Raw genomic sequence first — 27,379 nt, 5'->3', positions numbered from 1 at the left:
CCTTCGATAGCTCAGCTGGTAGAGCGGAGGACTGTAGAGGCGTGGCCCACGGGAATCCTTAGGTCGCTGGTTCGATTCCGGCTCGAAGGAGACGCTAGATTTTGCGCCGCCGCGCGAGGCGGCCGCCGTTTTTTTTCCGTCATCATCCGCCCCCGCTCCCCGTTACAGCTGGTGCCGCGCGGGTGCTGGCGCCGGGGCGTTACGGGGCGGGGGGGGGGTGGCGGGGAGCCGGGGTCCCCTCCCCCCCCCCCCCGCCAGCCGGAAAAACTCGCTCCCCCGTCATGCCCCGCCGCCCGCCCCCCTCCCCGCCCGCGGCTGGCGCGAGGCCCCGCCCCCCACCCGGGTCGCGTGCGGCGGCGGCGGCCAATGGGGCGGCAGTCCGCCTGCGCAGATTCAAACGGTGGCTCTGGAAGGAGGCTGGGCGCGAGATTCGGCGGCACGGACCAAGCCCGCCGCGAGCGCGGAGGTGGCGGCGCAGCCCGGGCGGCGGGGGCCGGCCGGCAGCGGGGGACGGGGGGTGCCGTGCGGGACAGGGCACGGCACGGCAGGGCAGCGCAGCGCAGCGCAGCGCAGCAGCCCGGGACGGAAAGGCGCCGCCGGAGTCCGCGGCGGCTCTGACAGGAGTGGGGGAGGCACAGCCGGGCGAGAAAGGGGCGCTGCGCGCTCCGTCCTTGCGGGCAGGGGCCAGGCCGAGCCATGTCTGACGCGCCGGGGGCCGGGCCGGGCCAGGGCTGAGGGCGGCCGCCGGGGCGCTGCGGATACCGCGAAGCTCCGCGGGGAGGAGGGGGCTGTCCGAGGAGCCCTGCCCGTCTCCAGCCTTCCTGAGCCGCCAGTGCCCCTCTCCGTACCCCGCCCGCCCTGCCGCGCTGCCCGGCTGTGAGAGAAGGAGCCCGGGCGGGGGCTCGGGGGCTCCGCGCTGCGCCCCGCTGCCGTGGCGGCCCCCCCTATGGTGCGCCCCGAGGATGGCGAAGAGACCGCGCAGGTGAGTGTGGCTCCAGGCCCGGCCCGGGGATCGCTGCGCCTTCAGCCCCCCCCTCCGCCCCCTCCCGGGCGGCCGCTGCCTTCCACGCCGCCGCCCCGCGCCCAGGTACTCCCCCCCCCGCGCCCCGGGATCCTTGCCAGGTGCCGCCGCCGGCCCGGCCCGCCCCGCCCCTCACCCCCCCTGCAGAGCTGTGCTGGCGCTGCTTTCGGGCTCCTTCCACCTCCCGGGCCTCGGGTGTCACGGCCCACCTCCCTCCCTCCCTCCCGCCGCGCTCCGATTCCCCCCTCGCCCGGCACCCGCACAGGTACCTGCCTTCCCTCCGGCTTACGAGCAGCAGCTCTCGGGTATAAATCTCGCCTCTCGCTTCGAGGCTGCTCTCGCTTCTGTGCTTTCGCTCAGACCGTCTTTGTTGTAGCTTACCTAGCTTTTCTTCTCTGTGGTCACTGAGCCTGTCAGCAACGACTAGGTTGTCTCCGCAGTAGCTTTTCCTGCTGGTTACTTTCCTTATGCTGCAGCGATACTTCTTGCTTTTCTCCTCCCGAGTGGCTTTGCCACAGCCTCGATGTGAGGTTTGGGGTTGTTCGGTTAAAGTTAATGTTCAGGCCTGCTGACTTTTCCCATGTCTTAAGTGCACCTGCTTTCTCTGATTTGGCATGTTCTTTGATTGAGCATGTCGCAGTCTAGCCTGAAATATTCCTGAAAGAGAATGTTTTCCTCAAGAGCTTCAGCAGCAGCCCCAGATGGTTTTGATACATCTTTTGTTTTATTGATATGAAAATGGGTGTGTCTTTACTTTGTATTCAGAAGGTGGGTCCTGGAGAACTGTTTTATTGCTATAGTTATTCTTGTCCTAAATAGAAAATCGGTTTCTGAAAAGTGATAAAGAAACGTAAAAGGAATGAGGAAAGAATGCTCAGTGAGTAATACTAATGCGTGAGTTACCTATGGCATCTGGGGTTTACTGTGACTGCATGCTTCTCATGGAATTGGGGGTGGTTTCAAAGTTACAGATATTAAAACTGCTTCTGCGTTTTCCTCTGACATGAAAAGCGTTCATAAATTAATATTCTTTTTCTGCAAAACTGCAACTAAAACAAGAAAGCAGTGCTTTGGGTTTCTAGTTGTGTAAGGAACAAAGATTCATTAAGGGGCTTTGCCGGCAGAGGCTAACTGCTGGAGCTGTCTATACTTAGCTGTCTGCAAGAATCAGCTCAGAGAATGTTTCTTGTTACTGCTAATCTGCATTTAGTAGTTTAAGAGACTTTCATCTGTGGTATTGCAAACAATGGTTGCATCTTTGCAAAGCTTTAGCTTGTATTATCTCCCATGGCTATGGAGTGCTTTGATGTCATAACTGAAAATACAACTGGTCGTGGATAGCAGAGGAATGTTTGGTTAGAGATCGGTAGCCCTAGAGGAATACTGCGTCAGTATGTGATGATGATATCTCCAAAATTAAATCACTGTAGTTAGGAGTTTACATAAAGGTGATTTCAAGGTTGTTAACCTAGGTGTGGAGTAAGGAGAAAGTATAATTATTTTGCACCAAATGGAATTAAGTTTAATTTTGTTGAACTGCTCTCGGTTTTTGCATTCGGAAGCTTAATTTTTTCCTTTAATGGTTCTCAACTCAGAGCTGCAAAGACAGCACAGAACTCATGAAATACTTCATTGTTCCAGATTTGTTATTTGATGAAATTTGGTGGCTGCATTCCACTTTCATGCAGTATTTTGGCACAGTTTCATAACTGCAAAAGAATTGTCAGATGAGCTATAACACCCCAATGTGTTTGAAAATCTTTTCTTTTTAATCAAACTTAACTTACTTAAGTTAGTAGTCCCAGCCACTCATGTATATTTAATTTATAATCTACTGGTGTACTAGTCTAAACAAGACTGAAAAGTAAACAGCTATTCATGTGGAATCAAGGTGCAAGAGAGGTTAGTGCCCGCTCAGCTGGCCTTCACGCCCATGAAGCGCATGGAGGTGGCCAGGCAGCTGTGCCGGTTTGGCTGTGGGACACGTGTGCCGCTGGAGAACTCCAGGTGCAGGGTTCTTAACTGTCGCTGCCAGCGGAGACCCTGTGTTATCCAGTACCCGTGCTCTTGTCAGCATCACTGCCATGTATATGGAGCCCTTCCTCTTTTTTAAAAACCCCACTACTCTTCACATAACTGGTGACTGTTCTTGAACTGGTTTGCTGTGCAGTGGGTGAGGAGATCATTTTGACAAAGGGCTTAATCACAAGGCCAAATTTTAGTTATAAGTAAACTGTATGGCTTGCTTGGTATGAAACAGGATTATAATACCAAGATATGCTCCTTATAATACTAAGATATGCTGCTGAAGTTTGTTGAGAACCTGTGGGAGGGGGAAGAGAAAACTCTTAGTTACCAGTGAGTTTAAATCCTATTTTCTTAAGTCCTAAGCCACTTAATGCAAAACTCTTACAATCATTGTGTTTGCAGCTTTTTTTTTTTGTAAATACTGTGAAGAACTTGCTGCTGGCCTTTAGACAAGCTTACTGCTTTTTATTTCACTGGCTCCACAAAGTTTTAGCATGCTTATGAGTTACTAATTCTACTGCATCATGAAGTGAAGCAGGGCAAATCCAGATGTGGTGTAGGGTGTAGAAGCAATGTTAAATACACTGGGTCTGCAAGAGTTGGGTACATACTATCCTGTAGTAATGCTTTCAAGTAAGTAGTGCACTTCTTGAATGACCATATATTCATGTTAGCCACAGAGAACATACTCACTTCATGGGAAATAACAAATATACTTAAAATGGTTGATCAGCATGCTGTGTGGGTGAATTGCATGTTCCAGAAAATAATGTAGAGATCTTCTGTCTGATAAGTTCTTAGGACACCAGCACAGGTTAATTCCATTACTGGGAAAGGATTTTTCTTTTTTTTTACTTTTGGTTGAAAAATGGAAGTAATTTTCAAGGCTGAGCAGAACTAACAAATTTAGTTTTGAACATGAATTTGATATTTACATTGTGCTTTATACTGATAATAAAATGGAGAAAAATTAAGATTGCAGTGGAAACTGCTTTTAAAGCTGTGTATTTGGATGTGGCTTTGCTATAACTAATGCAGAGAAACTGTTCATCTTGTTGTTAGGCCTAGGTTTCCACATGTGTTTGAATTTATGCTGACATGAGTCACTGACATAAAAGTTTAAGTGATCTTTCCATGAAACATTTCCCTGTGCTAGTTGTTAAGCTTTGTTTATCAAGGCTGTGAAGTATGCATTTCTCCAGTAGATGGAGTGTGATCTACGTGGAGTCACAGAGGTTACCTGGCTTCCTCCCCTCTGACGCTTAACTTAGAGGGATATTTCTGTCTTCAAAGATTTGTATCTCATTCCTGTAACATTGAGGCAATGCTTTTATTCGAGGCAGGAGCCCACTTAAAATCTCAAGTTGATGCTAAATTATTGGGCACTCTTGTGTTGTTTGAGTTACGGAGGTGGAACGTGAATGTATTTTGCAGGCTAGCAAACCACTTTATTTTATAATAATATATTATTTTATAAGCTCATTTGTGTAAAATAAAATTCATAAATGTGTTAGAAAAACATGGTCTTAAACAATAGCTTTTGCTTCAAATTTAAGTCTTGACTTGGAATGAATTATCTATCTATATCCTGGTACGTGGCCTTGAAATTAAAATGAATTCTGTTCCTTTGACAAGGTCAATATAGGCTACAGCTGGAGGCAGATCTTGTATTCATGCAAATTCTGTATGTCATTTTAGAACAATATGTACAGATTGGAAAAAAGCTACAAGTAGTTAGAAAAAAAGTTATTCAGAGTTATTTTAAACTCTATTTCTATATTCTTCACTCTTCTGTTGTACTCTGCAGTGAGGAAGATGATGACCTTCAATATGTGGATCATGACTATGAAGTACCACAGCAAAAAGGTTTGAAGAAGATATGTAACAGGGTGAAATGGACACGTGATGAGGTAATACTTTTTTTGGCTTTAGTTTCATTCCTATATGATATTGGTAGCACATGAAATATGTTATTATTTAGTATCGTATTGGGATAGGATGTAACATTTATTGGCTGAGGTTATGTCTTAACAGGATGAAAGACTAAAGAAGCTGGTGGAACAAAATGGTACAGATGATTGGGCTTTCATTGCTAGTCATCTACAAGTAAGTTGAATCTCTCAGTTAAGTTCCCTTTTAATATTTATTTACTTTGGTCATATATCTAGTTTGGAAATGAGAAATAGAAATCAGAAACACATAATAGTGAAGAATATTTTAAAGGATGCTTGTAAATTGGACTTGAGATCTAGCCTTGGAGAACCTTATCAGCTCAGGCTGGGTCTCAAGTGATGTTCTGAAATGATTGAAAATAATTTATGTCTTCTGTCTGTCCACACTTGCTATTTGTTTTCATTCTGGAATGTATTCTGGCTTCCTATTGTTTGCATCGCTTGTGGTGGTTACATCTACGGTTCACAGGTTGCTTCTGAAGCAGTTAGGGGAGTGGGTTGCATCTGAAAGACTGCTTGAAAGGAGCAGGATCATTTTCTTAAACGCCTTAGGAAAAGGGGAGTGGGGTGTTTTGGGTTTTTTTTTGTTGTTGTTTTTTTTTCATTTGGTGTTTGTTGGGTTTTTTTGGTTTGTTTTGGTTTTTTTACAGTGATGTCTGCTTCCCTAACATATGTAAATCTTTCCACCAAATGATATCTTTGGTTGCTACAAAAGGAACCTTAGTGGGTTTCTTGGAAGTTTCCTACTGACCCTTAAAATTTCTTGTTCTGTTCCAATGGTCAGGTGGAATGAGTAAAAGAGATCTTGGTTCAAACATTAAATGACACCTTAGCTGTATGAGCTGCACTGGTAGAAAATACCTACAACTAGAATCGATGATGTTTGTTTCTTTTCTGATTAAATGTTATAAAATGCTTACTATAAAAACATGGCTAGAATCTAAGGCTGAAATCACTACCTGGAAGTGGTATTGAATATTCAAATGTTAGAAATAAAAAAATTACACCCCCCCGCCCCTGCCTTTGTGGTTCTTATGATATTGAGTGGGATGATATGGTTGTATGAAATTCCTGTCTGACTAGGTAAAAATAGACTTGAATTCTAAATGCTCAACAACTGTAACTTTTCATTGTTCTCATCATATTTGTGCAACTGTGGTGCTTCTGATTTTTTTTTTTTTTTTTTCTAGGTGGCAAGGTATAGATATCAGGGAACAAACTCAAAGCTTCTAAATTTAAGGATTGCATAAGCAAATCACTATTCCTTGCATGTACATTATCCCCTTACAAAAAGCAGTGAAATGAGTGAATGGCAGAGGAAAAAGAGATAATATCAAAAAGCTTTTATATTAAACTGTTTAAAAATATAATATTTGGTGATACTGATCTGCAGGTGTAGTATGGAGTTGCATTTAACAGATCTAACAGTTTAATAAAAAGTTCTCCAGCTGAAAACAAATGCTTCTGGAGACAGAAGGCTATTGTTCAGCTGGGCCCAAGTGAGGCTGAAAAAAGGCTCCCCAGCTATCATGGGAAACATGCATGGAGGATCAGGTTGCCCATTGCAGAATTGCTGATGTTGGAAGGAACCTCTCAAGATCATCTAGTCTGAGCCCCCTGCTCAAGCAAGGTCAGCTGGAGCAGGCTGCCCAGGACAGTGTCCAGTTGGGTTTTGAATATCTTCATGGGTGGAGACTCCACAGCCTCTCTGGGCAACCTGTTGCAGTGTTCAAATTACAAAGCCAAATAACAGAGGCTGGCAAAATTAGCACTTGCCTTGTTACTGATGGTCTTTTACTAGGAAAACCAATATCTTGAGTTACTAGCATGTAAAGGCACTCAAACTGCTGTGTTTTCAGAACCCCATTTCACTATTGGACTGTGTACAAGTAAACCTCCCTCTGTTCTGCCCAAAAAAGCAACGATGGCTTAAAGGTGACCCTCAAGAGAGGGAATGCAGCTTGTATTCTCTTTCAATTTACTGCGGCTAAGGCAGACCTGAAACAATTTTATTGTTTCATTCCATCATTTATTTTGCTCTTCTCCCCCAAATATGTCATGATTTCAGAAATGTCTGGAAGGTAAAAACACTAAAAGGCCACAATTTCAAAATTTTTCTTTCATCGAAAGTGGGAACAGCTATCCTGTATTGAGTCTGTCTTTTACAGCTTGTCTCCACCAGGAAATGGTGATGTTTTGTAACAAACCCTAGTGTGCTTTTAGTCATACAATGTTTGTTTGTGATTAACTTGAAGGTACTGTGATCAATGTAATTTTAGATGTAACAGTGTTTTGGGTGTGTTTTCTGGTCTTGCAGACTGCTTCTTGTTTAACTTCATTTTAGCATGGTTATGCCTTTATTTGGTAGACAAGTCCAGCAAAACCTTGAAATCGGTACTTGCTATCCAGCAGCTTGCACTGAAGAGAGTAAATTGTCATGTCCCAGTGTTATAAAAGGCGTACTAGTATGTTGTGCTGTGGCAGGCTCTTAACTGCATATTTCTAAGGATTGGACCAACTACCCTGAGAGTCCCGAATTTCTTAAAGACAGCTTTTAGGAGGCTAAGTGAAAGCTTACCTCTCTTTCATAACTGGGAACAATATTTCAAAAGATCTTTAGTAAAGCTACAGAAAAGCACCATCTGTCCTGAGCAGAAAAAGCAATGTTGTTTAATTAGTATGTGTTAGCTAAACTTGATATAAATCTGTTTTCCTTAACACTCTAGTAAAGAGCTGAGAATATATTCATTCGAGACTTAGAAATAGGTTTATTCTTTTATTTGAAAGAAAAAGTATTTCCTTTAAAAATTTCTTTCCTTATATATGTTATAGATAATATCAAAAGCATGTCAATTACAAAGTTCAGAGAAGGTGTGCAGTAATGAGGACAAAAATAATTCTAAGTTTTTCTTTAAAGAAGAATAAGTTCTGAATTGGATTATCAAGAATATGGAAGTAATTAGAGCTTTGTGCAAGGCTGGGTTTTTTTGGAGAAGAGTTTTTATAAGCAAATGGAAGAAGAAATAATAAGGGAGAATTTAACTATTGTACTTAGAACAAAGGTCTGAATGAGTCTTTTAATTTGAATAAACTAATAATTCTGGCTAGCTAGTATTTACAGTTTTATGTATTCAAGAGTTTAACAGCTACACTGGTCTTCTAAAACTATTTCAGAATCGTTCAGATTTTCAGTGCCAGCATCGATGGCAGAAGGTATTAAACCCAGAATTGATTAAAGGTCCCTGGACTAAAGAAGAAGATCAGAGGGTAATAAAAACTAATTGATACTGTACTCTTTTACTGTAATAAAAACGGCATATGACTGCTAAGAATGTGTACTTTTTCTTAGGTTTCATACCCCAAAAAATGATGTCTGATGCATCTTGTGACATAGATAATTACATTACAATATGCTGTGTGAGAAGAAAAAAAATACGCAACTGCTCTTAAGTAGATGGAATGTCTGGTCTGCTCAAGCATTTCATTTCCCTTTGCTCAGATTGCTAGCTGAACTACTCTAGCTTACCAAGTAGAGGAGATCTCTTTACAGCACTAAAGATCAAAGGGCTCATTTACATCTGTTGTTCCCCAAACCCACCAGACGTAAAGGGGTTGGGAATAGGGGAAATTCTTTCATACTCTACTGTTAAAGAAGCTAGCAATGGTGTTTTAGACTCCTTTTCCCCATCTCTGTTAATCCACACTGCAGCTTTTTCCTGCAAAACCTGGACTGCCCTGTAGGTGCACATACAGCTTTCGCATACAGTATTTCAAATCAACTGCTTATTCCCACTGTTTAAAACTGGTTTAAGATGTTTAAAACTAGTATTTGTCAACTTGTGAATGTGGTCTTCCTAATCTATTTTTTTTATGGTTCTCATCAGTCATTTAAGAAAAAACTTCTAATGTATAAAAACACGTAGAAATGGGATGGAGGTTGGGAGTAGAGGTGTGGGGTTTTTCCTTATACTCATGTTGTTGAAAAAAGTCAAACCAAGTATCTTTACCAGCTTCTTTTTTTGGTCTTTCCTAATGTCAGCTTATGCAATGAGTGACAGAAAGGAAAATTCCAAATGAATGTTTTCATCAGTATATACTTACATTCTAAACACAGTGACTTTAGAGTTAAAAATTATTTTTCAAGAAATCAAAAAATTGCTTATTAAAACCCCAAGTCACTGTCTGCCTCCTTAGGCCTAGTATCTTATCAAGTTGACTATTACAATCCTATTCTAAAATGGCAGTTTATCGGTCTTCTCAGTCTGATTAGGAAAATTAGGTTTTGGAATTATAACGTGCTTTCATCTGTGTTCCAGGTTATTGAATTAGTTCAGAAGTATGGTCCAAAGCGCTGGTCTCTAATTGCAAAACACCTGAAAGGAAGAATAGGCAAGCAGTGCAGAGAGAGATGGCATAACCATCTCAATCCTGAAGTAAAAAAGTCTTCGTGGACAGAAGAGGAGGACAGAATAATCTATGAAGCTCACAAGCGTTTGGGAAATCGATGGGCTGAAATAGCAAAACTTCTTCCTGGAAGGTGCTTTTCAACTCTATTTGTGTTAAATATTAGAATATGGAAAGCGGTCATGGCACAACTCTTTCCAATGTAATTTGTTAATCAGAGAGCATCTGTTGAAACTTACGTCACAACGTCTTTATCTTGATAGATCATGAAACTTTTTAAGATCTTTTGCATTTGATTATGTATTCTTTAAAAGCCATAAAACCAATAAAAAGACCTTTAACACTCTGCAGGTTCCTTTAAAAATCCTCCTGATCACTTAGAAAAAAAACTGTAGTAGAGCCGAAGAGTAACTGTGAGTAATAGTAGAAGAATGCTTTAACATCCTATGACTTGATAATCAAATATGCATTTGGGGGTGACTTTCTTTTTGGTTTAAGATCAAAAATTCTTTTTTTAATTTATTTTTGTGGAACACTGCCTCTTAAACAGGACACTCGAAAAAGAGCATCTTAGTAACCTTCAAAAGTCCTGGCTTAGGAGTCATGCATTGCAAAGCTAGTTGGTCACCATGTATTCTCTAAGCTAAGAATGAATTGTATGCATTGTTCTCCTTATCTTTGTTTCAAGTGTGATTGCCAACTTATATGCTTGTGGAAAACAAAATCTTAGTGTATGAAAAGTTTAAGAAATTTTTTACCTTGTACTGATAATTGAAATTCAATGTTAAGCTGTCCCTCTCTGAATTCAGTCTTTGTGTTCAGGAGGTGACTGTCTAGCTGTGTCTAAGGAATGTCAGCACTTGTTATGTTGGGAGAATGAGTCCTTAGAGATGTGTGTTTAAAAATTTGACATTTTGATTAAGTACACAATCCACGAATCACAGGAAGCCCTTTGGAGGAATGGGAAGGGAATGGATTGCATCTTAATAGAATTTCAGAGGGGGAAGATGAGTTTGCAAGGACAGACGCATTCCTAATTCACTAACTTATTTGCTGAAAGTAACTTCAAGATGAGACACTTAGCTAAAGATTGGATCCTAGAAGATTTGTAAAGAGTTTAACACTAGTGGGGATGAAAAAGAGGAATACTTCTTGGAATTGAGCTTAAATGAAGAATGGGCCTTAAAGCAATTTTTATTTCTGTGTACCCCTCTCTAAGGCTAGTATTTTAGACTGTAATGCATTCATACTCTACTCTTGCCTTAATGCTTGTCTAGTGTTAAAAGTGGTTTCGGCCTGCTTGTCAAAGGCATTTTCTTTCCAAGGGGAGTGACAATGGGTACTGGTCTTCTGCCATGCCTGCTTTCCCCATACAAGATCAAGGACACCAAGAGGTAGTGGAAGGTTCTTCCACAAAGCTGCACATAAAACTCAGAGCTGGGAATGCAGGCTGTTGTTTTTTTTTTTAGAAGATGTATCTTCCAGTGGCAAACACTAGCCACAGTGCCCTTATTATGCTGTGGGGCAGCAGGGTGCTATGTAGCCTTAGCTTTGTGTTCTGCAAATTTGTAGCAGAAGGTAAATAATGCAGTGACAGAGAACACATCATTGTTCCAAGTATCCAAGAAAAAAGGTTCTTGCCTACAATGATAATAGCCAGAACCAAGGCTTTCTCTTTTGCTACTTTTAATTTCCTGCAGACTTGAAGTTTAGCAGAAGGAAGTTTTGAAAAGGGTAGCTTTCTAGTAATTATGCCAAAACCCCACTGATAATAGAACTTTCAGTCCAAGCTGCTGGAGCTTTCTGGATTTGTGGCTTCGGATTAACCTACTGTACAAACCCTGTATAATTATGCCATATATTAAACTTTGAGATGTGGAAACCAGTCACTGTTGTACACTTTCATTTTAGGACTGATAATTCAATTAAAAATCACTGGAATTCAACAATGCGAAGAAAGGTGGAACAGGAAGGATATTTACAAGATGATATAAAGTCTGAAAGAGCTAGTTCATCTAAACTTCAGCCCCAACCTTGTCTGACTATGGAACACTTGCACACTCAGAATCAATTTTATATACCTGTTCAGACACATGTAAGTTCAAAATCCAGAATAATTAGCATTTCCCAGTTTCAAATAATTTTTTGGGTTTGGAATGAGAAACAAGTCGGAAAGAATGAAGATCTGTTGAGTATTTTTGTGATACTATGGTAATTTAGGATTTGTAAATCATAATAAATTGTTTATGTACAATAAAGTAGAGACAATTTTATAGCCTCCTTTTCTTTAGGGTTTGTAAAATGATTTATGTCTTTTTAGATTCCAGCATACCAGTATGCCTCACCAGAAGGCAGCTATCTAGAACATGCTTCAGCTTCTTCCAACTTAGTTCAGGTAAATTGTTAACAGGCATTGTAAATTAAGAGAATGTACTGTGTATTATGCTGTAAAATTAAGAGTTTAAAAACTTGTAACTTCAAAATGTCTTTAAGTCTTTATCATTCACCTAAATTTATGTAAGTGTTTCTCTGTAAGTAAGCTTACTAACTCAATTGGTAGTTCTGGGTAGGAAAAATGAGCTGTCTTTACACATCCCAGAAACACAACAGTTGTGCTTATTTCTGACAGAAGTATGGCTTAAAACATAGTCTACTGGTTGAATCTTTAGGTTAAGATTATGACCTGTTAGTATTACCTAGCTTCTGAGAGATTTAAAGACAAGATTTTACTACTTATATATGTAATAAATATAACCCTATCTGAAAGACTCAGTTCAAATCACTTACTGTGACTTACACTTATGGCTGTGCTTTTTTGTTTTCAATAGGTTTTAGTTTTTTCTGACTGATAAACTTTTGTCAATCAGTTGAAGATGCTCTTTTGCAGCATTCTAAATGCTAAGTATTGAGAAGCTTTAAAACAACAAAAAAAATTTGCATATATTTATTTCCTTTTGTTCCTTTGGGCTCACTTAGAATACATCTGAAATTCCTTATGTGCTGCAGTCTGAATGTAGATCTTGGTTTGTAATGTGACTTCCTGGAAGAATTTTTGTGAATTTGAAATTAGTAAAAAGAATTATTTTAACACAGGGAATAATATGTATTTTGTTTGTCCTAGATGTGTTAGAGGCATTCTGCAGAACTCTGTACCTAACCTTAAATTTTCCTGTGCAGGTCATCTGTTTCCTGTTGCATTTTCTTCCCTCATCTCAGTATAAGAATGCAAATCATAACAAAGCCTCGTATGGCCTTTGACACTCTGGATTGCCCTATACAGAAAAGTATAAGATATTTTCTGTTCCTTGAAGTCCTCCCTAAACTGGGGAGTATAACTAGTTTTGAAACTCATGGTATATATCCTCACTTACCTGTATTTATAGCAATAATAGCAAGTTTTAAGGAGGTTAAAAAATGAACCAACCAACCAAAACCAATCAGTTAATTTTCTTTTCTGATAGCAGTGGTAGGATTGCTTGTGTAGACACTCTGTCAGCAAATGCTGATTTGAAACACTTTCTTGCACCCTTAGTGAGGATAAATAACTCAAAATTCTAGAAAGCACATGAAAACACAAACACGTCTACCAAGCTGCCAACACTGTTGCTTCTATTAAATATAGAACTGAGTGACTTTTGGTTAAAAAGTGCTATAGCGCACTGAGCATTTACAGGCCATATTAGAAACCTGTTAAAATATTAGCTTGTATACCACTTTAACATCAGATCCATCTCCTGGTAATTGCGAGAGTTGTTTTACTTGAGTGACTACTGTATTACAAAATATGATACAGCTTGAACAGCTCTGTTCCCGCTATGTGTGGATTTCTATTTAAAATCTAGCTGTGTTATAATGTAGAATCTTTACTGTGGAGGGGTGATGGAGGTGGAAAATAGTAATGGCTTCTTTCTTAAATTTTTCAGCAGTCATTTATTGATGATGATCCTGATAAAGAAAAGAAAATAAAGGAGCTTGAATTGCTACTTATGTCAGCAGAGAATGAAATCAGAAGAAAACGAGTGTCTTCTGTAAGGACTGTAAATTTCTGTAAATATTTGAATATGCTTTAGTGAGATTAATCCTCAGCAATTCAGTAATGGATGTTTGGTTTTTGTGTGGTGTTTTTTCACCCGACCTTCTGAAAATCAAACCTATGGCTGCTGGGTTGTAAAACAAAGTCTATATATTAGAATTGAGGCAAATTATTTTTAGTGCAGTTTTCCAAACTGTGAAAACAGCAGAAATATGACCTGCAATTTGGCAGTTGTTCCTAAGACCCAGGTTTTTAATCTTCTTCAAGAGGTAGCACGTTTGTTGATATCACCACCATTCAGTTTTATAGATCAGCAATGTCAATCATCTGTTCAACAGAGAAAGGTGAAAAATACATAGGTTTTGCCCTATTTGATTTCAAAACATCCTGTAGATTATATTTTTATCAAACTTCTGTGTGAGTGCTTGCAGTACTCGATATCCACATTTGGACATAACAAACAATATATAAATTTGTACTGTACAAAATTTACATGTACTTCAGTGGAATTTAGGAAACTTGCAGATGACAATCACTTATTTCCTCAGGGACAGAGGGCTGTGAACAACATCAGACACCTAATCAACCCAACCATATTGATCACTAATTTAGATTACAGGTGAACTTCCAGTTTTATGTGGTGGAGCTATTCATGGCATTCTCTTGAAATAGTGCAATGTTCTGCTTATCTAGTGGAATCTGCTTTGCTTCTAGATTTCCAGTGAAAATTAAAATCTGATTCTTGAGTACTAAGCAGTGTACTAAAATGGGATAACCATTTAGAAGTTAAGTAAACTATGAATGCAGAATCTGTGTTAAAAAAAAAAAAGATCAATCAAGAAGTGTTTCACATTCTAGAAATGGTTTCTAATCTTAAAATGTACCTGTGTTCTGTAGTGAAGATGACTTCGTAATATACTTATGTTCAGGAGCACAGGAAACTTGCATCAGAGATGGCTTCCAATACAACTCATAATTATCTAAGTTACAAGCATGTATAAGATAAGAATGAGAGATAAGATAAAAATCTTATACAATTTGAGAATGTTGAGTATGTTAATGTAAGGAGAAGACTAACTGCATTAATGCAAACAGATAATTAGTGTTTGAAAAAGCAAAAATTAGTAGCCATGCTTAGTCTTTCCACATACTATTTTTTTTTTTTTCCCTCCCTGCGGTCACATAATTGACTCTTCAACTTCTAAGCTGAATAAGATTAACATGTTTCTTCATACTTTTTAGCAAGCTGGAAACCTACCTTGTTGGTCTGGAAGTTTTGTCACGGAAGATTGTGTGTCTAATACACTAAATAGCTTTGGGGAGCAAACAAGTGACTTCTACAGCATGGATGAGACCCATGGCACATCTGTTCAGCAGAATTCACCACCTAAGTATTTGGCTGTGGAAGCAAATACAATGTTATCATCTCTACAAACCATTCCAGAATTTGCAGAGACGCTAGAGCTTATCGAATCTGTAAGTCTGTATTTATTCTAAAAAAATGTTTATTTAAGAACATCAACTTACACAATATGTGTACTCTTAAAATTACCTTATTCTGCAGTTGTCTGTAGTTTCACCCATGTTGAGTGATTTGTTTTATTGCCTGTTTTAAAAGAATTGTGTTTTAAAATATTCAGTGTTTCAGGATTGTGTGAAAGATACAGGGAGAATAATTCAGTATATGGCTTCTGGAAGTAGAGAGCTGCTAGATTGGCTTGGATGTTGTGAAATAATCTTGGATTAGCCTGCTAGTGTTTGAGTGTTTTGCATCTTGCCTCATAGGATCCTGTAGCATGGAGTGATGTCACCAGTTTTGAGCTTTCAGAGGCTGTTGCATCTCCTGTCAAGCCAGCTCCAGTAAAACTAATGCGGATTCAACACAATGAAGGGGCTACTGAGTGCCAGTATAATGTCAGCGTTGTGCTTGATGGCAAAAAACACGGTAGCATCAGTGGCGAGGAAGAAGCAGTTTTTCCAACAACCCCAAACATAACAAAATTCAGCACTCCACCTACTATCCTAAGAAAGAAGAAGAGATTGCGTGTTGGGCAACCACCAGTTAATGAACTGAATGATGGCTTGTGTAATGATGCCGTCAATGTTGCACTAAAGCATACACCAGTGAAAACACTACCATTTTCTCCATCACAGGTGAGTTTCTTTTTAAATATGGCTAAACAGATTGCAGTGGGCGGATTATAAATTACAAGTACTTTTTTCCCTGGTCATACATTGTAGCCTAAACAAATATGTCCAAAAACTTCTTAAAACATCTGCATAAGTGTAGATATATTAAAAAGAAATTGTTGAATAACCTATTTCCTCTGTTTTGAAGTCTAACTGGGGCGTGGGCAGCAACTTATATCTCAGCTCACACTTTCTCATGCAAGTAATTGTTGATAGAGACCTAATTAAGCAGCAGGGATTTTAAGGAGAAAATCAAGGTTTCAGCAATAAATATCGCAAATATCTTGGAGTATAAGTCAAGGATAGTTTATTGGGGTTTGTCAGTAAAAGCCCTTTGGATATAGACATATAATTTTTTTTTACCGCTCAGTACAGTGGTGAAGTTTTGTCCTTTAAAGTTGCTTAGGCTTTTTTCTCTCTTACGCTTAGTTTTTCAACACTTGCTCTGGAAATGAACAATTTAACCTTGAAAATCCTGCATTTACATCCACTCCAATCTGTGGGCAGAAAGTTCTTATTACGACTCCTCTACACAAGGAAATGACACCAAAAGATCAAAAGGAAAATGTGGGGTAGGATTATTACATTAAACATCAGGTGGTGTTGCTCAAATAAAAACAAGTTTTCCTAAACATTGAGAAATTAGTCTACCTGTATGCATACTGTCAATGAGTTTTAAAACCCCTAACACTTAAATACTTGTGTACAAACAAACTGGCTTCCTGTTTTTAACTTAACATAAATTGTCTTGTACTCAGTTAAAATTTTTCCTTTTTAAAAATACTGAACAAAATCCAATTAAAGTTTAATATACCTGGGGTAATGCTGTGGTGATCTTAATACTTTCAGATTCATGGTGGTGATATCTGTTGTGTAAATTAAGGTATTTTAAAATGTTTCTTAGATTCATTTTATTACATTACTGTTGAAAAAGTAAAACATTAAAATGCATGTATGAACACTTTTCTATGCTTGAATAGTTTTAGAACTCCCACAATTAGAAGATCTCTTTTGGGTTCAACACCAAGGACGCCAACTCCTTTTAAAAATGCTTTGGCTGCTCAGGAAAAAAAGTATGGTCCCCTCAAACTTACGGTATGTGATGACATTGTTTATTTTCTTCTTTGTTAAAGGCTAAATGCCCTCTTGTTTTTGAGATATTGTAAGTCTCAGCATGAGCTTAGAAAGCATTTTCTAACAATGCTGTTGCTTCAGTGACATTCCATATTATCCTAAAGAACAGCTAGAATGTGAATCCAAAATGTTTCAGATTTTGCCTGTTAGACTAGTATCCTTCAGCGTAGTATGGAGGCATTGTCTTTTTGGATGGTATTTGATCCATAGTAATCTTAAACGCATTGGTTCTGCTTTTGTGAGTTGTTTTAAATTTGTGTAGCCTTGCTACACAAGTGCTAACACTGTACCTCTTACGAGGTGGTAACATCATTGTCTGAGATTTTAATCTTAATACTGAAACATTCTGTTTTTCAAAAGAAAAATTGTAAGTGAAGAGAGTGAGTGGGTATGGGTCCTCCAGATGGATAATCTAGTAAGAGCAAACTGGTGCAGGTGAATGTGAGTGACTTTGTTACTTTAAATGACTTTCGCATTTGACTTGAAAAACTGCATTATCTTTGAATCATCTGGACTACGTAAGAGCTGAGTTGTTTTCTGGTTTTGGTTCTTCTACAGTGCTAGGACTGAAGGTAGATGTTTACCATAGCATGGTAGTATTCTGAGAATTTTTTTGATGGGAAGATGTTTGGAAGTGTTTTATCCTTCCTAGGGGCTTACTTTAGTGAAGTCTACAATTTTCTTCATCCTAAAAACCAAATTCTTAATATAGCAATTGATGATTCCTCTGATTCTTCTGGCTGTCACAGAAGACTTTTTTTTGGTTGACAATGGATAATGTTACTTTTTGTTCCAAATGAATTCAATTTTTGCTCTCCTCCTAGCCTAGCTAAGGTATGTTAATGCATAATAACTTTTGGAATTCAGTAGACATATGCTTTTCAAGTTTTGAAAAAATTCCAGCCAATATATATTGACTACTTCTTTTCTGCAAACACAGAAGGTAGCTCAGACTTTGCCACAGGGCTTGGCACCATCTGTGTTACCCTATAGATTCACAGTCTCTCACTATGCAAATGGAGTGGTTTGGCATTCCTGTTTCTGTCCACTATTAACCTCCTGTTCAAAATCAAATTTTGAGGGCTTAAGGGAATTCTTCTTCTCTTGGTACACAAAGGAGCCATCTGTATGGCTTCTGTGAAATTCTGTACTGTACTTAAGACTATCAATGTCCTATTCAAAGATTTGTGTTAAGATTGATATAAATTCCTTTCCCAACAACAGTCATACTTTTATAGTACAGTTTTTTAGTATGTTTGTATGCATGTATAGATATGTGTATGTGTTTAGTGTATATATAAAGTATTTTTATCCCTTTTGTCAGTGGATAACCATTGCTAATAAATGCAAACAAGTAGTTTGTATGTCTTCTTCAATGCTACCTTGCATTTTTTGAGGCACTGTGTGCATGTATATGTTTTATCTGGCTAGAAATAATGTGGAGTAAAATGAATTAAAAAATCTGCATAGCCTTGAAATGTTGATCTGTAGTTGTTAACTACGATACCTTAAATCTTTTTATCTGTTGCTATATTTTGCAAGATCTCTTTTCTGGCCTACATTAGCTGAAAGTAGAATATGGTAAAAACTAGAAACTAATAGACTTCCTGTATTTTCTCCTCCAATTTTAATTAACTTAGTCACAACCACTTGCCTTTTTGGAGGAAGACATTAGGGAAGTTTTGAAAGAGGAAACTGGAACAGATATATTTCTCAAGGAGGAAGATGACACTGTGTATAAAAGCTGCAAGCAGGAGGTAACATTACAATAATAATTTCAAATAGGAAATAACTGCTTTTAAATAATATTTTACAGTTTTTATCTGCAAAATGTTTATTGCAGCACAACTCTTCTAAGAAAGTCAGAAAATCACTGGTCCTAGATCCATGGGAAAAAGAAGAGGTTGGTGCCCAGCTCTTCACAGAAGATAATAGTTTAGATGTACAGGTAAGTATTAAACTACTGAAAAGCATCACTGGCATCAATATGAGTATAGAACTGAGTATCTTTCATTCTGTCAACTAAAATAAAGTGTTTGGATTGAGGCTAGATTCATAAATCTGGAAAGTGAAAATCACCTTCAGTTTGAAATGCTACTTTAAGTACTTAAGCAATACTTGAACATTGGGCTCTAATTAATGCATTAATTCTTCCTTGCAGGCCTTCAGAGCAGGATTGGTAGAGTAATGTGGATGCTTTGCAGATTTGCTGTTACAGCAAAGCTGCTTCCATGCTGGTTACCTATAAACTTTAGCATATATGGCATGCTCAAGTTCTCTAAGACACCAGGAAGATGGCATTTGCCCCTGTGTTTTGCATGCTTAACAGTCTGGCAGACGTGTTCTGAAGATGCCTAATTGCATATTAGCCAGCATGTTTTTCCTTTTCCCACTTCACATAGTAGGAAAATACTTTAAGAAATGTCAAGCACGTAGAAGATGAGGTTTGTGGGCTTCCTCTGCCTGAAGGAATTTGAATACTTCTGCCTCAACAACCAAGACATCAAGAGTTCAGAGATGGGGCTGTTTTGTTCCCTCATTCCTTTAAAAAGTAGCCCAATATTTTTCCAGTTGAGTGATTGAATAGATTAATCTTTAGTCTTGTAGTTTGTAGGAAAACTTTATTCTAATCTAGTTCTTAAATTAACGTATTTATGTGTTTAATTCTGAAAGAGTAAATGTCTGTGACTCTTGATCAGGTATAAAGCTATATTCAAGAGGTAGGAGCCAAAGTCCTTAAAAAGAACAGGTGCTTAAGTCATATCCCTTTCTGATTATTGTAGCTGGTTTTCTAAATTCCCTTCTCATATGCCTGGTAGGCTCTGTGCCAAGACTCGGTGTCTGTCTGCTGGCTGTTAGGTGCTCTGCCACCTAGTGGAAATTCACAGCTTCCCCAAGAACATCTCGTCTTGTGAGGAGCAGCATTGCTGCAGCAGCTCAAAGCAGAAACAAAATGCCCGGTGTTCTCTTAGTAATGTCTTGTTATGACATGGTATATTGTGCATCACTGATGTTCAGGTTATTAGCTAAAACCAAGATACACTGTGATATTGTGGTATATTAAAGGCAGCAGGCTGGGAAAAAAATTGCTTTTCCTCTGTTTTAATGAGGGATGCTGGTGCAACAGGAACATTTGCTCTTAGCAAGAGACACAGTGGTAGTATCTGATTTAATAAAAAATGTACCAATCCTTAAGTAGAAATTGTGTGTCCATGTGATGGTAAGTTAGGAGTAAGGTCTGTGGTAGAATAACTATGTAAAGGTAGTTTAACGCAGTTTAATGGGGTGTTTTTGTAAGTAAACAAGTACATACGCCACTGTTACTCTCATCTAATTTCACTCTCTAAAGTTGCCATATACCTTTCTTCTGCTTTGCTATAGTGAAGCTGGATTAATTTCTTTTTATTTCCATAAACATTATCAGCATATAAAACTCTTCTGGAATGATCAATCCAGTGCTTATTTCAGTTCTTAAAGCAGTTCCTCACCCTGATACTGATGTGATCTTTATTTTTTTTACTGCAGTCTCCTTGCGCTTACTTTCACAAGGGTTGTACTAGAAATGAATTACAAGCTTTTTTCTTTAAAACTGTTCTGTAGTTACCACTTTATCAAGTCTTGTTCTTAACAAAATGTAATCAGCTGTAGCGTGGCTTTATATGAAAGAAACTGTCTACTCAGTAATGCCTAAGTCATGCTAGCAGCTACATGTTTTACTGTGCTCAGTATTGACTACAAATCCCAGTATAGACCAGGCTAGTTCTTCATATACTGTTCATTACTTTTTCTTTTCATATTCTTTCCTAGGATCTTTCTGATAGTATATGCTTTTTTTACATTTTTGGCTTCTCTATCACAGCAGTTGAAAACTTTTTCTTTTATTAAATACTAATTGTTATTCCTGTTCCCTACCCTCTGTTTTGTCAATAGTCAGAAAATGCATATACCACATCTTTATTAATGATACCATTGTTGGAAATACATGACAACAGATGTAACCCGACATCAGAAAAACAGGATACAAATCCAGCAAACAAAGCAAATGCAGTAATTAAGAAGAAAATGAATGCATGTGCTTCAAAAAATGTCAAAATGGAGAAAGCTCTTCAGGTCTGGATGCAAAGAATTCTGTTAGTTTTGTTAGCAGGTTAACAAAGAAGGTTTTTGTTTGTTTGTTTCTGTCTTGTGCTAATGTCTAGAATTGTTCAATTCAGTCATCTAGTTTCAGTCAGTGTTTCCATGATCCTTATTTGTTGCCAGTCGGTCATTTGTCCATAAAGTGTTTATTCATAGCAGAGTTCTTTAAATGCAACCCTGATGTTTCACTGAGTGGCCTCTAAGATTTAAACGTGGGGAAAAACAATCAGGATAGAGTAGACCTACAAAACAGGTTTGGGTATCCAAGTCTAACAGTAAGAAGACTTGACTTGTTGCAAACTAAACCTCTATAGCACCTAAGTGTCTCAAATATGGCAGGTGCTTACTTCATAACAAGCCCAGTGGGATTCATTAAGCAGAGTTCATCCACAGGTTCTGTTTGGTAATTGTTCTTCTAATGTGCCTGTTCTTGTACATCTGTATATTTTCCATACTGTTAAAACTGTAACCTAGTTTTTCCTCTGTCTTGACCACCAGGTTTAGGGAGAGATTCTCTTTGATCTGACTTGGTACCTGTTCCAGTTTACCCTATAGGGAGTTAAAGTATAAAGTTTTTGTGTCTTCTCAGAATATCTACAGCTCTGTATTAATTAAAAAAAAAAAAAAAAAAAAAAAAGAGCAGGGCACCTGGAGCCTGATCTTCTATGCCCCACTTAATTGCTTTAACAATGATGTGTTTTTAAGTACACAGGTAACAGTATTACCTTCTGATCCTTTCTTATGAGAAGAAAGAACAAGCCTCACTTAATTGGGATATTCCAAAAAAAAGAATTAACTGCTGTGAATTGCAGCAAAGGCAAATACATCTATCTGGCCCAGAACTATGCTCTTAAGAATACTTAAAACGGGAGCTTAGTCATACTATACTCACAAATATTCTCATTGGACCATCTTTCTCTTTTTGCTCTTTCCCCTGAGAAATTCCCTCTCAGTTTAGTGGCCTCTCTAACTCTGTGTCCCTTCCATGAATCAAGTCCTGCTAAATTTATAGAGAAACTCAAATGGCTGATTTTCTCTATGCATCTATATGTGGAACTGATCCTTTGGATCAGTTTCTAGCTCAGTGTGGGAGGGAGAGAATCTTGCATTCTTCATTATGCTACAGTCTGCTAGTGTCAGGTCTAATTTAGAGCTGCTACAAATCAGCCTGAGATTCAATAAATCATGTAAACGTGCGGGGTTTGCTCCATGGAAGAAGCAGGACTAGTGGCCCAATTATTCTTCCATTCATTATTTTATTCCTAATTCCTTTGCCGTTTCTAATATATTCCCAAAACATCTGACCATTCTTCCACAGCTGCTGCTTTGGTTCAGTGAAGTCCTTCACGGTATTCTTTTTCAGCTGCCAAACCATTTTGCCTTCCTTGGTGTCTCCAGACGACTGTCAATAATGTATTTTTCTGCCTGTTGAACTTAGGACATTTAAAGGGGTAGATATCCAAAGAGAAGATGACTTAATTAACTTCCCTTTTATGTATCAATTGTTGAACTGGTCTCTTTTTAAGAGCCTTTTTCATTTTGTGTGTTAGAACTTAAAAGCGTAACGCAGATGCACTGCTGGGGAGTTGGGTTAAGGGGTGGAGAGGGAGCTTTGTCACAGGTTTTAGGTATTGTATTGTAGAACTGAATCCTTCTCAGTAAAATACAGTATTGCTAGACTTTGGTAATTTATTATTACTCTGAAAGGTTGTACAAGAATTGCTCAAGTATTTTAGTTAGTTAAAAGAATCCTTTTAACTGAATTTTATTTTATGCAGTCAAATTGTGAATGGGAAGCAGTTGTTTACGGAAAAACAGAAGACCAGCTTATCATGACTGAACAAGCAAGAAGGTATCTGAGCTCATACACAGCTACCAACAGCACTTCAAGGGCTCTGATACTGTGATGGTCACTGCAACTGACAACCATCTCTTTCCATTGAAACTGACACAATGTTGAAGGCTATTCCAGCACAATACTTGTGAATTAAGTCTTTACTTTGAGACAGTCTGCCAAGGGAAACCTTAAAGCTACCTTAAAGCTTCCTTTCTTCTTTTGACTGACAAAGAACAGACAAAGCTCTCGTATTCTCTACGAAGGGATAGTACAGACAGTTCTGCAATGAATTTCTTAAATATTTAAAAAAGTAACATCCTAAAATATGATAAAGAATGGTAAAATACATTGCAGTACTGACAACATACAGTTTTTAGGTCTATTTTTCATATTTATTCCTTTGACTTGCATTGCTTTTTTTCTGTTAGTGCATTTTCAATATAGAGTAGGTTTATAGGTTGTTACTGGTTTCCAAATGAGCAACATACATGACTGAATGTGCTTTTGCTTATGTAGCATTTTTCTAGTATATAACGAAACACAATGGAAAGGAGTATAAAGGAAGGATAGAAAGTTGCACTACTAATTTTTTTGGTATGCTGCAAAACAATGAAATTAACTACAGTGTTAAATATATTTATTTGCAAATGGTACTAGAAGTAGGCAGAGGGGGGTGAATTAGGTTTAGTGTAAAGCATCAGTATTTTCTTCATAAATCTCAAAATGAGATGATTGTTGAATGTATTGTACAGTATGTAGGAACAGGGAAAATTTTGTAAATCGGAAAGGAGTCTGTTTTTATAATTTATTTTCATTTTAAAGCTTAAATGTAGATATTTATATGTATGCAGGTTGTCTAGAAGCCAACGTTGTTTCCTGTTAAAACAGCTAAAATGAAAAAAGGACAAGTATAAAGTATGGAATAGCAGAAGAATTAACAGCAGTGAAGTGTACGAATTTATACTGTATGTTACATCTACATAAAGATTGCACTATAACCCTTAAATCATGTTGGTCTACAAAATAATTACAAGGTATACCTGTACTATACAGCAACTGTTCCTGTACCTTGTTTAAATATATTTAGAAAGGAATGGTGGAGTCCTGTATGTGACCCAGGAGTACTTTGTCCTGCATAGGAACTAAAAACTAATGCATTTTAAATATATTTAAAAAAAAAAAAGAAAAGAAACTTGGCACCTTGGTTCTCAAAACAATTGTATCTGCACTTAAGTTTGACCATTATATACTTACTAAATGTTTGAAGAGCAAAGAGATCATTCTTTTATTTATGAAAAATCTTTGTCCTTATTTAAAGGTATACAGGTCACAACAGTTGCTTTAGTTGCCTATTTTAGGTATTTGCACTTATTTTACGTCTCTTTTTTTGTTTGTTTTTGAAGGAATGTTTGGTTTGCTTTCGTTGTAGAGATTTTTATGTAGTTAATTTCGAGCAAGTTATAATGGTGTGCTACCAACAAATACTGACAGGTAAATAGAATTGTACACTGTAGTTTTAGTTATTTATAATTCAAACACTCTTCCTCTCCACTCCCGGGTGTGCTGCTACAGATAGTGGCAGAATCGGCTTGCTGCTATGAGAGATGGAAAGAGCGAGCATCATATGCACTGTATGTAAAATTACAAAAATGATGTCAGGTTCTCTAGTTAACTTTATGAGATCAACCAGTACTATGCAGGGTGTGGAAAGTATTCCTATCACTTTAATATCAAAGATGGTAGAGAATAATTTATTAATGGAGAATTTTAACATGTTGAGTGGCACAAGGAAGGTAATGGGTTATTAAACTTTTTTAAACATCTCAAAGCTTATACAATCCTTATTTTTAGGAGCATTTTGATATTAAATATTTGCCTGGCTATGATAGTAGTAGGCATAAACATTTTTAGCAGTTTTTAATTCACATCAAAATTTTAAGGGGGGGGAACCCTGTATAAGCAAGGGATCAGAAAATACCCATCATGCCAGGATTACTCCTCACCTATGAAAATTGAGAGGAGGGAATTGGAATTCTTGGCAGTACTAGATTTAGGTGTGCATTACCAGAATGGATTTAACAGCAACTTTTAACGCTGGAGACAGCATTTAATTCACAAAAAATAAAATAAGACATTAAGAGAGAATGAATATCTAGGATCTGGATGATATATTTCAGTAGAAGTGGTATCAACAAAACTGCCTATACCAAGTTTAAGCATAGATTTATGGTAAGTAGTATTAATTTGTGTTGGTATTGGTTGGATCGTTTAGTTAACTCCCACTTTGTTGCTTTAGCAGGAAGGTTTTAATCTTTCATATGTCAGGCATCTTTTATTACTTTTTGAATGTTGTGTGCATTTGCATTTCTTTCAGTTTATAAGTAGATTGTACATGCAGCAGCCAAACTTGCATGAAACCTAAATACATATTACTCCATATTTTTGTTTTAAGGTTTGACATAATGTGCAACAAATGCCTTGTTTATCTTAGTTTTTGTTGTACTACAAACTTTTCTTTTATGTAAGAGAATCTCACATACAATACAGACCATATTAATGTCAGAAATAAAGCATCTATGTACCAGGTTACCGTAAGTGCCTTTTATTTGAGAACTTAAAAACTCGGTGCTTGTTAAAGCAACATGTATGTATGTGTGCATGTGAAACGGCAAGAAACCTACCTTTTCTGGACTGGGCAGAGACAAACAGCAATCATGGGAATCGGTGGGTTACACTGCAGGATGGAGTCCATTGACAATACATGCTTCAACCCAACCTACTTGTAAGCCTATATGTATTTGGTTAACAGTTTGTATTTGTCTCTCAAAACTTTAACACAAATATTTATGTATAGGAGACAATTTGAGGGTGAAGAGTGTTGCTAGTGTAAAGGTTTTTTTACGTTCCTTTCCTGTCATTTATAGGGTAGAAGTGATATTTTAGTATGTGTGCCTGGGTCTTGGGAGGTAAATGCGAGTGTAAGCTGTGCAGTGTTATTTTTTTTTCCTCTAACTAGTACTCACAAACATGTATTAATCTGAATTAGTGTTAGACTTTGACTCTTATTTTGCTAGAAACATGGGCATCCAATAGATAATATCTATTGCTTTTCCCCCATTTTGTGACAAAATATAAATGGCAAGCAATTAAAATAAGATAATCTGTTGAAGGAAAAGGACAAGAGGGACTAACACAAGCCAATTCTTTGGAAATACATCCTGGTAATTTGTATCACCTGGCTTTAAGCTGTATAGGCAAACTGTGTCCATTACTGGGGCTTTGCTGGGGTTCTGGCTGTCATAGCCAGATCACTGTACAAAAATCATGCAGACCTGCTTGTTTATTGCATGTGTGAAGTTCTCCATCGCTTGGGACAAGCAAGGTGGGCTGACTGTAGAGCATTTGTTCTTGTCGTGGCTGGCTGCTGATGTCTGAAATCGGAGCGAAGTGTAGGTAGATGAAAGTGAAGTCTAATAATGTAACTAGTTCATTTTTCTGTCAACTTTGCTCAGTGAAAGAAAGTAGAGCAGATGGAAAGTCAGTAAGCCAAACTTGGAAGGAACTACAACCCCTAAGCTTAATTATACGAAGACTCTGGAAGCTTTATTCATGGGCTTGCCTTTTACTTGGAAGAAATGGTCTTTTAAGGAACCAATTGGTGAGAGTAAGCCCAGTTCCTACCGCTATTATTGTGGTTTTACATGAGAATAACTCTACTAGAGTTGCACCAAACTAAAACGGATGCAATGTTGTGAGAGAATCGAGCTTCATGAAATAAGGGTTTTAACACTGGATATTAACTGACCACAGACACACCATACTTGTGATTGAGGTCCAACACGATGCAAACAATAAAAATTCTGAAACTGGAGCTGAGTCTTGCATTTGGTTTTGTGACAAACATTCAGATAAAGAAAGGTTCAGTACCTAGGCAGAAAATACACCAATGTCTTCTAATGCTACACTCATTTAATTTTTTTTTTCATAAGTTTCCTTGACCTTGGATAAGCTGAAGCTTTACAGGCTTAAATGCTTACTTTCATGAGGAAGCTGTGGATTACTGTTTCTGTGCCAGCTGAGCCAAAAGATTGGTCCCTCTTGAAGCTGCAGCATACTGGTCTGTGTGGCTTCCCCTGGAGACAGCTAGCTTATCCCTTGAGTGGGTTGGATTCTTGCCCTGCAGCTGAAGGGAACAATAGGATCCTTGTAGTTCTGCTAGCATGATGTGTTGGAAGAACAGGTAAGCTTCGGACATTTATACGTAATCTTACATTTTTGTATAAAGTAAAAATCCGAATGCTCATACCAACTGTATTCCACCTTAATGATTATGAAGAAACCTCAGTAGTGCAGCTTCTGCTTCCATCTGGAGTAAGAGATGTGCACTATGGCATTCTTCAGTATCAAGTTGTCTTGGTGGTTTGGTTTTCTTTTTTAATTCCATTTTCTCTTCTGCTTCATTGCTGTGTGTGTTTTTTGTGAGGTACAGCACCGAAAGGAGTCCTCTGATGGTGCCTGCTGTTGGACTGCGTGATCCCAGTGATACAGTTGCTGTTGCAAAGGGAATTCTGTCTACCTGCTACCACCTTTTACAGAAATTTGGGGTTCTTCTCTGGGTTTATTTTTAGAGAGTCCTTTGGATT

General features: G+C 38.3%; 1 protein-coding gene and 1 non-coding gene across 4 annotated transcripts; both read left to right on the top strand.

The window, feature by feature from the left end:
* On the top strand, positions 1-90 carry TRNAY-GUA (transfer RNA tyrosine (anticodon GUA)). The gene is given in 2 exon segments: positions 1-37; positions 55-90. It is a non-coding gene; the product is annotated as a tRNA-Tyr (tRNA).
* A 634-nt stretch (positions 91-724) lies between these two features.
* On the top strand, positions 725-25,325 carry MYBL1 (MYB proto-oncogene like 1). Of its 3 annotated transcripts, none has more exons than XM_052788359.1 (16): positions 725-982; positions 4,857-4,959; positions 5,084-5,155; positions 8,176-8,268; positions 9,318-9,538; positions 11,317-11,500; positions 11,726-11,800; positions 13,329-13,433; positions 14,681-14,914; positions 15,224-15,592; positions 16,058-16,200; positions 16,609-16,723; positions 18,403-18,519; positions 18,606-18,710; positions 20,693-20,872; positions 22,678-25,325. In XM_052788359.1, the coding sequence occupies exons 1-16, from the start codon at positions 963-965 to the stop codon at positions 22,804-22,806; spliced, it is 2,265 nt and encodes a 754-aa protein (XP_052644319.1). In that variant the 5' UTR covers positions 725-962; the 3' UTR covers positions 22,807-25,325. The 3 variants fall into 3 exon arrangements, with proteins under 3 accessions (XP_052644319.1, XP_052644317.1, XP_052644318.1); XM_052788357.1 differs by having other exon boundaries at positions 832-982; positions 13,332-13,433; XM_052788358.1 differs by lacking the exon at positions 20,693-20,872 and having other exon boundaries at positions 832-982.
* Positions 25,326-27,379: the final 2,054 nt, after the last annotated feature.

Source organism: Harpia harpyja, chromosome 5 (assembly GCF_026419915.1).
Source record: "Harpia harpyja isolate bHarHar1 chromosome 5, bHarHar1 primary haplotype, whole genome shotgun sequence".
NCBI lineage: Eukaryota > Metazoa > Chordata > Aves > Accipitriformes > Accipitridae > Harpia > Harpia harpyja.
The sequence above is the reverse complement of the archived record's forward strand: the minus strand, read 5'-3'. Positions and strand labels throughout refer to the sequence as shown.

What these genes read in the sequence shown, in the direction of transcription:
- MYBL1 (XM_052788359.1), top strand. Translation starts at nt 963, where the DNA reads ATGGCGAAGAGACCGCGCAG. An exon ending in TGAAATGGACACGTGATGAG is followed by an intron (nt 4,960 to 5,083) that starts GTAATACTTTTT and finishes ATGTCTTAACAG; the next exon opens with GATGAAAGACTAAAGAAGCT. An exon ending in GATCAAAAGGAAAATGTGGG is followed by an intron (nt 16,201 to 16,608) that starts GTAGGATTATTA and finishes ATGCTTGAATAG; the next exon opens with TTTTAGAACTCCCACAATTA.